Source organism: Catharus ustulatus, chromosome 25 (assembly GCF_009819885.2).
Source record: "Catharus ustulatus isolate bCatUst1 chromosome 25, bCatUst1.pri.v2, whole genome shotgun sequence".
NCBI classification, from domain to species: Eukaryota; Metazoa; Chordata; class Aves; order Passeriformes; family Turdidae; genus Catharus; species Catharus ustulatus.
In genome coordinates this window covers 1,610,223-1,620,210 of record NC_046245.1, presented here as the reverse complement: position 1 = coordinate 1,620,210, position 9,988 = coordinate 1,610,223, and the positions used below count along the sequence as shown (strand labels likewise).

The window sequence follows — 9,988 nt, the reverse complement described above, 5'->3', positions numbered from 1 at the left end:
ATTTTAGCTGGGGCTGACAGAACTCCTACCTGTGATATATTACAGCTCATTACATTAAAATGTGCTTTTATATATAGGAAGAATAGAGACTACAGAAGTCCAGCTAATACAGTTAATTCTCAGTGCTGAAATGTCTGATTTCAGTACCTGGAAATGTTTAAAAGAATAAAATCTAAACCAGAGTGGGTTTTACTCAATGGCAGAACACACTGCACTGTCCCAGGATTGTGTTGGAGTGTGTTTTTCTCATATTTCAGTGAAGGTTTATTCCATATCCTTAATCAAAGATACAAAGCAAGAATGTTGAACAACCAAAACCCACTGCAGCACCCAGTGCTTCAGTACCAACTCCCAGAAGAAAAATCACAAAGGGACAATGTAAAGGGGTTTATTCAGCTTTTTTATTTTTATGAAAAATGAACACCTGGAGCAGTATTATTATTTGGGTGAATTCCAGACCTTGTAAACATCCAGGACTCATTGTGGCATGAGCAGGGCCTGTACCATCCTTGATCTGCTGGCAGAAACACTCCCTGAACTGAGAGCTGAGCAATCCTCGCACATCTGGCTCCTACTTCTTGCGGCCGAGCTTGGGAGCCTTCTCCAGGCCCTGGATGTATTTCCGAGGTAGCTGATACTCTTCTGCAACACAGCCAACAGCTCACTTGGGTAAGGAGGAGTTACACAAAAAAAATCTCAGTTTTGGTGCAACCAGAATCTTCTTACCGAGCAGCATCTTGGCCAGGTGATGGATTTGGTTGCCTTGGATCTGGACCTGGACTCTGTCCTTTGCTCCTGGTGCTGGGCTGATGGTGGCACTGGCCTGGACCTTCTGCTGGAGAGTGTTGGCCACACACTGTGGGTCCAGGCCATACAGCTCCAGGTTCTTGATAATTGTCACCTGTGGGTTTAATAATGATTGGAAACATCACTGCTGAAAGATTAATCATGATTGGAAATATCACTGCTAAAGTGTTAATAAGGATTGGAAACATCACTGCTGAAGAGTTAGTAATTATTGGAAGTATCAATGCTAAGGGTTAATAAGGGTTGAAAACATCACTGGGAATAATGATTGGAAACATCACTGCTGAGGCTTTAATAAAGATCAGAAATATCACTGCTGAGGGTTTAATAATTACTGGAAACATCACTGCTGAGGTTTATAAATGATTGGAAACATCACTGGTTAATAATGATTGGAAACATCGCTGCTGAGGGTTAATAAGGATTGGAAACATCACTGCTAAAGGGTTAATAATGATTGGAAACATCACTGCTAAGGAGTTAATAATTATTGGAAATATCAATGCTAAGGGTTAATAAGGATTGGAAACATCACTGCTGAGGTTTAATGAAGATGGAAATGCCTCTGCAGAGGGTTTAATAATGACTGGAAACATCACTGCTAATGGTTACTAATGATTGGAAACATCATTGCTAAGGGTTAATAAGGATTGGAAGTGTCACTAACTAGTTAACAATGAATTGGAAACATCACTGCAAAGGGTTAATAAGGATTGCAAATATCACTGCTAAAGCTTTAATAATGACTGGACACATTACTGCTAAGAGTTAAAAATCATTGGAAACGTCACTGCTGAGGGGTTAATAAAGCTGGAAATGTCACTGCTGAGGTTTAATGATGATTGCCAAGGCCGCCCTCAGGATCTGGGATCTCATCTGCTCATCCCCCAACATTGAATTGTCTTTGTTCACCTTCTTGTTGGATGATCTCTGTGCTATGCTGATGTCGATGGGCTCGATGTTTCCTTTCCTCACCACAGGTTCCTGACCAGAAAACGTCACCTGGTGTAAGGGCTGCAGCCGTTCAAGGCACCTGGACAATAAATAATCTGTGTCATTCTGGGGAGGGATACTGAGAACCAGCAGCTGCTCTCAAGGGTGTCCCACTGAAGGTGTGACATCTCATCTTGTTCCCATTTATCTCCAGGAAATTACAGCTCAGGCAGCTCCCACCCCGGGGCTGGAGTTGCAGGCAATAAATCTGTGCAGTTCTGGGAAGGGATATTGAGAGAAGGATCACCTGCTCAAGAGTTCATCCCATTTGAGGTGTGAGATCTCATCCTGCTCTGATTTATCCAACAGGCAGTCACACAGAATGGCATTCACCTTCACAAAGCTACAAAAGCACACAGAGGGAGCAAACCAGGTCACTTTTTCTTTTCTCCAATTTCAGCCTCTCCTGTGAAAGCAGGAGAGGGAAACTCCCACCTGTACTCACTTTTTGTTTGTCTCATCAACCAACTCGTTACTCTTCACATAATTAATGATGACATTTCTCACCTCACTGCTTGAGAGGATGCTGCCTTTTCTGAAGAGAAAAAGAATTTTTAACTCAAGTATTTGGGTGTTGGGCTCTGGCACTAAGAGAGAAACAGCAACTGCAGCTTTGTTGCTCTCTCTCTTCATTTTTTTTGTGCTTACTTGTGTCCAGATTCCTGAAAGAGTGGCATCATTTTAGTGGAGACCCCATAGAGTGGAATGATTTCAGGAGCATGGTACACTTGTTCTCTGTCTTCACTTTTGCTGTCTTGGGCAGCAGAGGCTGAGGAAAATCCTTCAGGCACTGCAAATGCTTTAATGCTGCCACGAGAATTGTTTGGTGTGAGCAAAAGGGATGGGAACAGAGGTGGAAGCAGCAGATTGCACTCCCTTCTTTCAGAGACCCCCAGCTCCTTTAAAGTCTGGGATATTCTACATACTCTGGGTGTTTCCAGTCCACGTCCACGATGCTCTCCACGCCTCTGCTCAGCTCCTTCACCTGTAAGATCCTCTGCTGCTGCATGGACTGCAGGAATTTAGAGAACTGAAGGAAGCAAAAATGTGGAGTCAAGCATTTTAAACTCCTGCTCTTGTGTTTTAAACTTGTTTTCTATTTCTGTTTCTTATTAGTTCAAACAAAACCATGCAAACAAACAGCAAAATCTCACCTTCTTATAGCTTGATTTCTTTATGTCCAGTTGTTTTCCAGCAGGGCTATAAATAGATTATTTTAAAAGTTATTTAGTTATAAACTCACCCTTAATTTCTTCTTAAATCTTGCTACTTGTGCTGGAAGTTTCTTAATAGTGGGAATACAAATCACACAGAGAAAGAACTACTCCAAAAAAGCTGATAAACAGAATGTGATGAGTGAAATCAGTGCTGATGTTCTTGTGGGCTGGCAAACAGCCACTGAGGTGATTAAACTGTGGTGAAACCTCTGTCAGCCAAGTCAAGTTGGCTCCAAAGTCCAAATCTAGGTCTGGACAATCCAAGCATTTAATATAAGAATTGTATTTGATCAAAGTACTTGATGGCAGAAGTGAGTTTAACTTAAGGTAAGAACTGGATTTCATTTTTTACTCAAAACCTTCTTCCTAAATATTCCCCACAATCTCCACATTTTAAAGACCAAATCCCAGCATGCAAATCCCAATTCCATCTCCTTCCCACGTACCAGCAGGAGACCATGTGGCTGCCTAGAAATGTGCTGGTGAGCAGAGGGAGATCTGACTTCTTCACTTTGCATTTTAAGGCATGGAAAAAGCACTGATTGAACAATGCATCCATTTGCTCTGCAGGGAGAGAGAAGGACAGGGAGGCAGTGAGCTGTCTGTGGGCTTTAACAAACTTAAGGGGCATGGTTTGGTTTTACTGGGATCCCAAAATACCTTGTGGGGTCCTGCTGTCCTCAGCCTCCTGCTGCTCCTCCTTGCTGCCATCCTCAGCTGGCTCTGCAGCTCTGTTCTCAGGGAGCTCCTCCTTCCCCAGCTCTGCACAAGTGTCTCTGTCCTTCAGGCTCAGATCCCTGATGTCCACATGCTGCTGTGGCTCAGGGCAGCAGCTGCTGCCAGGCTCCTTCCCCTGCAGCTCCTCCTCGCCTCCAGCACTCTCCTCTGCAGCACAATCCGTTACCAAGGGAGCTAAGGTAGGAGGAGAAGATTTGTCACCATATTCCCTACAAAAGGAAGAAAGAGCAGAGCACAGCTTTCCTTTTGCTGCTTTGAACCACAGGACAGTGAACAGATGTTACCCTGAATAAAGGCACTGGCACCTGCACAGGGTTTTTTCTGCAATCTCTGAACTGTAACATTTGCTTTGAACTCATCTTCCTCCATAAATTCTAAGTCAAGTTCCTATCCAAGCTGTACCCAAATAATTCAGTAAGTTGGCCTGACAGATCAGTCTCAGTGGGGCACAGATTTGGATTTCATAAACACACGAGACATTTTCCCCCAGGTCTGGCAGGTACCCACCAGAGGTGATCCAGGTGAGTGTGCAGCACAGCAAAGCCCTTCCCCTTCATTCCAGCAGCCAGCATCTCCTCTGTGGACATGGTGGCAACTCCAACTGCCACAGGAGCTCTGGGAAAAGAAGGGAATGTTGGAGCAGGACTACACAGACATGCTGTGCTACTGTTAGATGGAATTTCTTTTACAGTGTCCTTGTTCTTTACAGGTTGTTTTTTTTTCAAGCATCTACATATTTTCTGGTTATCCTTCTAGTATGTGAGGTTTTCCAAAGAATCCTGAGGGTAAGTGCAGCCTGGATGAAGTGAAGGTTGTGCAGTGACACATTCTTGCTTTCAATAAATTACCAGAAGCAGATGCACTGCCAGAAGAGACCAGCAGAGAGAGAAAACCAATGGCTTTAGCACTCCCTCATTCACAATTTCCACATTGTGCAGAATACAATCTTTTGTTAAAAACATCAGTCCAAATTGTTCCAAAAAAACCGATTTACAAAGCTTCCCACCTCAGCTCAAAGATATCCTAACCCAGAAAATTAAGATTTTTTTTCCTGCTGTATTTTCCACTGCTGAGGTTCCCAGCACATCAAACACACAACAACACTTCAGCTTTGATTTCCTCAAAACCCTTCAGTTCGTTTTTAGTTTCTGGACGGGTTCTGGGTTGAAAATCCCCCGTACCTGTTTCCCAGCAGGGTGACAGCACAGAGCGTGCCCCGTTGCACTCGAGGGAGGCCGGAAGGTGGCACCACAACCCCTGGCAGCATCAGGTCTGCGGGAAGAACGAGGCGCATCCATTTCTCAATGAACCGCTCCGGCACCGCCTCCTCCGCCCCCCTCCCTCCCGTTACTCAGCAAAAACACGAGCTGAGCACAAGCCATGGACAACACGAGTCTCTAATTCTCCTCCTAAGGCAGCGCTTTCCCCCCGTGGAGTGTGGGATCCAATCTATAACGGGGTTGGGCACATCCCAAAAATCGGCAGGAGTGAAGCTGGCTCAGCCCTGTCAGACTTTTCAGCCAGCTCCCAGCATCACTCCTCATTCATGGCACGGGAAGGGAAAGGAACACGGAGAAGGATCAGGAATTACCCATTTACTCTCCCCCTTCCCAAGGGAAGGCTGTCCCAGCAGATTTTTCCACAGTGGGAGAACTGCCTCAAAGCTGCCACTGCTGCTCCATCCCTCCTGAATGTGCCACATCAGCTGCAGCCAGCTGGGAATGCTCAGGATTCAGGAATTCTGCTCAAGGATGCTCCTTGTTATTCTGGACAGAAACTGTGCCCCTGCTTCCTTTTGCTTCCCACAGCTGGGATGTGAGCAGAGCAGAGCTTTCCATGCTGCAGGTGTGGCAGTGTCATCCCCCAATGATGGGAACTGCAGCTGCTGTCCATCTCCTGGACTGAGCTGTTCCATGGTTTGGTTGTGCAGGAATCTCACTCATATTTTTCTTTTTTAATGAGGAGGCTGAAGAAGCCAAGATTCTTCCTCCTATTCATTGTCACAACTATTTTTAGCAATAGAAAAATTGATGGATTTATTTTAGAATGAACTCTGCAACTGCCACCAGAGCCCCACATGGGTGGGGACAGAAATGCCATCAAGGCCTTAATGTGAGCATTAAACTGTAAATTACCAGGGCAGACACCAGGTACTGGAATTCATGGAACAGATATCCAACATGCTGCTCTCAGGAGCTGAATCTCCTCCAGGGCTCCTTTCTCAGAGGTGGCTCTACCTCTCCTCCAGCCTTTGTGGCCATGGTGTCCTGGCTGCTCCTTATCTTTGCATCCTGCACAGAGGTAGCCAGGTTGCCAGGGGTGATGAATGACCCACAGGCCTCTTTCATCCACATCCTTCCCCATTAGCAAGTCTTGTTCCCCAGAATCTGGGTCATTTCCAGTCAGCAAGGCTCTGATGTCTATCACAGCTACACACTGGAGCACTTTATATTCCCCAAAAGCAAACAAAGCAGGGAGAGCCGAGTTCCACTTTACACCTGTGTCATGGAAAAAGACATCCCTGCCTACCTGAGCCCTTCCAGGTACAGAGCAGGGCTGCAGCAGCTGCAATTTCATCTTTTTCTGCTTGAGCAGTTCAGCAATTTAAAGTTTATAATGAGCTGATTCTCCTGAATCTGAGCTGCATCCAAAGCAGGTTCCAGAAAACACACTCCTTTCCTGTTAGTCTTGATCCATAATGAGCTGGTAGAGCCAGTAACCCAGGAATTCAGCTCCAACCTCACCTGCACAGTCCACAGGCTGGCAGACAGTGATTGAAGCACTGCAGCTTCCAAAATAAATTCCCTTTTTATCCACAGGATGAGCTTGCTCACCTGGGCACTGACAGGAAACAGGGTGGCAGCAAAGGAACTTTCAAAAGGGACAGAGCAGTGGCACAGGCAGTCCTGTGTCCCAGTTCAGGGCTGCTCATCACCCTGAGAAGGGATTTCCAAACCTGAGCCTCCCACATGGAGCAGTTACTGCATTTAAACAGCTTCACCGACCTTCTTCCAGTCACAAACTCTTTTTACAGCTGATTTATTTCCTTCTTAGGACTCCACCACAAATTATTTTTGAGAACTCATTCCTTCTACTTGTTTCAGGTACATTTTTGCCACTGTGAGAGGAAACACCTAAAAAGCCCTGAAGACAATTCTTTTTCACAGTGCAAAGGGACAAAGTTCTCTTACCTGCTCCTCCTGCAAGTTTCTGTAGCACTGGGGGCCATGTTGCAAAGGCAGGGAGAAGGTCTGGGTAGACCCACAGAGTGTACACTGTCCCAAAACAGAAGAAAATTTAATAATGCATCATGAAGAACTTTATAGCTGGTTCCTTTACATCTTTAAGATTAAACTCTCCTTGGATAATCACAAAGATTTAATTTAATTGGATAACAAAACACTTAGCTGGATAATAAAGAAATGTGAAATCAAAATAATACCACAATAATTAATTGGGAAGGTAAGCAAAGAGGGAGGATTACTCCAACCCTACCTGTTGGATACAGAACTTTCTCAACTTCAAACAGAATTGGGTTCCTGTGGTTCATGTAAACAGTGATGGCCTCCCCTTTGTGAGAGTGGATTTTGATGACATTGAGCTCCTCCTTGTTTGGAATCAACTCAGCCAGTTGTTCAGTGCTCAGGGTGGGAAAAGCTGCTGCCACCTCACTTCGTAGCTTCCTCCTGCAATGATAAAACCCCAAATGTGTTACAAAGTTGTCAGGGCCTTCCCTCAAACTAATTCTTTCATCTGCTGTTACTGTTTGGTTGGCTGTTCCTGAAATTCCCACCTTTTCATAAGATATAATTTGAAGAATTTATGTCTGGGTTTACAAATGATGTAAGAATACCAGGAAAAGGCCAAATATACTTGCCCTGCTCCTATCTTCCTTAAACATCTGCTTTCAGCTTCTGTTTGCTGCCTGTGCCTCCGTTTTGTGCTGTGATTTCAACCTGAGAGTGCCACACTGGCTCTGCCCAGCCTGTCACCCCCAGCAGGAGCAGAAACAGGGGACAGGGGACAGGGAACAGGCAGATTTCCCTGTCCCCTGTTTTAATTGAAGCCCTAGTGACCAGCACAGGGGGTTGTGGTCATTCACAGCAGTGTCCAGTGAACCTGAACCATCAGGAGGTCAGGAATATAAAGAATTAGGGAATTACAGATGGTTTGGGTTAAAAAGGACTTTAAATCTGATCCAGTCCCAGCCTTGCCATGGCAGGGACACCTTCCACTGTCCTATTCTTGGTCACAACCAGGTCTTGGACACTTCCAAGGATGGAGCAGCCACAGCTGCTCTGGGCACCCTGTGCCAGCGCTTCCCCATCCTCACAGGGAACAATTCCTTCCTAATATCCAATATTAACCTACCCTCCTCCACTTTAAATCAACCCCCCAGTCCTGTCACTCCATGCCCTTATCCAAAACCCCTCTTCAGCTCACTTACAGCCCCGTTAGGCACTGAACTGCTATAAATAACCACAGAAAGCTCCTCCAGGCCTCGGCAGAACATTTCGATTAAATCTGGCTTAATTACGGCAGCACCTTCAGCGAAACGCTCACTCCGTGCTCGGGCCGGGAGCGCATCACAAGCAGGGGGTGAAAGAGCCACACGCGGGGGCATCGCCGGCAGCGACCGCGACCCCGGGGCCGAGCCCCGCGCGTCCCCCCGGCCCGGCGGGGATCCCTGCGGGTCCCGGCGCGGATCCCTGCGGGTCCCGGCGCGGCACTCACCGGTCCGAGCCCTTGATGCTGGTGTTGGCCCTCACGCGGAACGCCCTGGCGAACATGGCGGGCCCGCGCCGTCCCCTCAGCCCGCGGCGGCCGCCATGGCGCCGTCCGCGTCCCTAAAGCGTCCGGCTGGAAACGGCGCCCGGCCGCGCCGAGCCCCCGCGACCCTCGGCTCGCCGCCCTCAGGGCTCCCGGAGCCCTCGCCCGCCTTGGGGACCCCCAGCCCGGCTCCTTGGGGGGGGTCTCGGTCCCTCTTGCCCGCCTTGGGGACCCCCGCCCCGGCTCCTTGGGGGGGTCCCGGTCCCTCTCGCCCGCCCCAGCTCTCTGAGGGACCGCGGGTCCCCCGCCCCGGCTCCCTGAGCGGGTCTCGATCTCTTTGTCCCGGCTCCTTCAGGGGCTCTCGATCCCCCTCGCCCGCTCTGGGGACCCCCGCCCCAGCTCTCTGAGGGACCGCGGGTCCCCCGTCCCGGCTCCTTGAGGGGGTTTCGATTCCTTTACCCCGGCTTGAAGACCTCGCCCCAAATCTTTAAGGGGGTCCCGATCTCCCCACCCGGGTTTTGGGCCCCCCACGGAGCCCCCCGGGCTCCTGCACATGAGGAGTTCTCAGACACGTGGGGTTTATTTTGTGTTTAAACTTGCGGGCGGTTTTCTGGTTAACGTGCCCTGGCAGCTGCGATTTGTACATTTCCTTGTGAGTGTCCTGATCCATTTCTAGCTGGAGGTTGAGGAGTGTGGCATGGGTATCAGTACTACAGGAGTACCGGAGTGATTGCAGCCTTGCCAGGATCAGATATTGAGATTGGAAATTCCCTCCAGGATCATCGAGTCCAAGCTGTGCCCGATGCCCAACTGTCCCCAGCACTGAGTGCTCCTCCAGGGATGGGCACTCCAAACTTCCCTGGGCATTTCCAAGGCCTGACCACTCTTTCCATGGAGAAATTCCTGCTGATGTCCAACCTGAGCTTCCCTTGGCAGTTCCTTCTCCTCCCGTCCCTGTTCCCTGGGATGAGATCCCAAATTCCACCCCCGGCTGCCCCCTCCTGTCAGGGAGTTCTGCAGAGCCAGAAAGTCCCAGGCACCACTTGATTTTTATTTTTATTAATTTCATGACACCTCCTACATCCCATTAGAGAGCAATGCCACCGATGCCTCGTAACTCCCGTGGCTGCTCGTGGAACGTTGCCCTGGATTTTTACTGCAATTCTGGCACAGGGGCTGGCAGGGTCGGGCAGCCTGTGCTGTCCCAGAGCCCCCCACACAGCACTCAGCGTTTTGCCTTCACAAATCGCGTTTTGCTCTCTGCAACCCCGTTACTACAGAGCGTTCCATCCGCAGCTCGGTGTGAGGAGCCGCCTCTCCAGGCCGAGCGCTCCGCGGTGCGCGGGGTGATTTGGGCTGAAGGGAGCAGAGAAGTGATCGCTGGAGCTCCATAACCCGGGTGTGATCCCAACCCGTGGGGAGAGTTTGGTTAAGGGGAGCAGAGAAGTGGTCGCTGGAGCTCC

The 9,988-nt window shown here is 48.6% G+C and overlaps 1 protein-coding gene across 1 annotated transcript; it reads right to left on the bottom strand.

Moving 5' to 3' along the window:
- Nucleotides 1–379: 379 nt before the first annotated feature.
- EIF2D (eukaryotic translation initiation factor 2D) lies at nt 380–8,601 on the bottom strand. The gene is made up of 15 exons (XM_033080395.1): nt 8,490–8,601; nt 7,251–7,441; nt 6,947–7,030; nt 4,937–5,027; nt 4,263–4,370; nt 3,678–3,964; nt 3,464–3,581; nt 2,955–3,000; nt 2,727–2,830; nt 2,449–2,607; nt 2,246–2,335; nt 2,048–2,143; nt 1,720–1,840; nt 727–901; nt 380–642 (listed from the first exon to the last, which is right to left on the bottom strand). The coding sequence occupies exons 1-15, from the start codon at nt 8,543–8,545 to the stop codon at nt 572–574; spliced, it is 1,797 nt and encodes a 598-aa protein (XP_032936286.1). The 5' UTR covers nt 8,546–8,601; the 3' UTR covers nt 380–571.
- Between the last annotated feature and the right edge of the window lie 1,387 nt (nt 8,602–9,988).

What these genes read in the sequence shown, in the direction of transcription:
- EIF2D (XM_033080395.1), bottom strand. Translation starts at nt 8,545, where the DNA reads ATGTTCGCCAGGGCGTTCCGCGTGAGGGCCAACACCAGCATCAAGGGC. An exon ending in ACTCACCTGGATCACCTCTG is followed by an intron (nt 3,965 to 4,262) that starts GTGGGTACCTGC and finishes TTCCTTTTGTAG; the next exon opens with GGAATATGGTGACAAATCTT. An exon ending in GGACAGCAGGACCCCACAAG is followed by an intron (nt 3,582 to 3,677) that starts GTATTTTGGGAT and finishes CTCTCCCTGCAG; the next exon opens with AGCAAATGGATGCATTGTTC.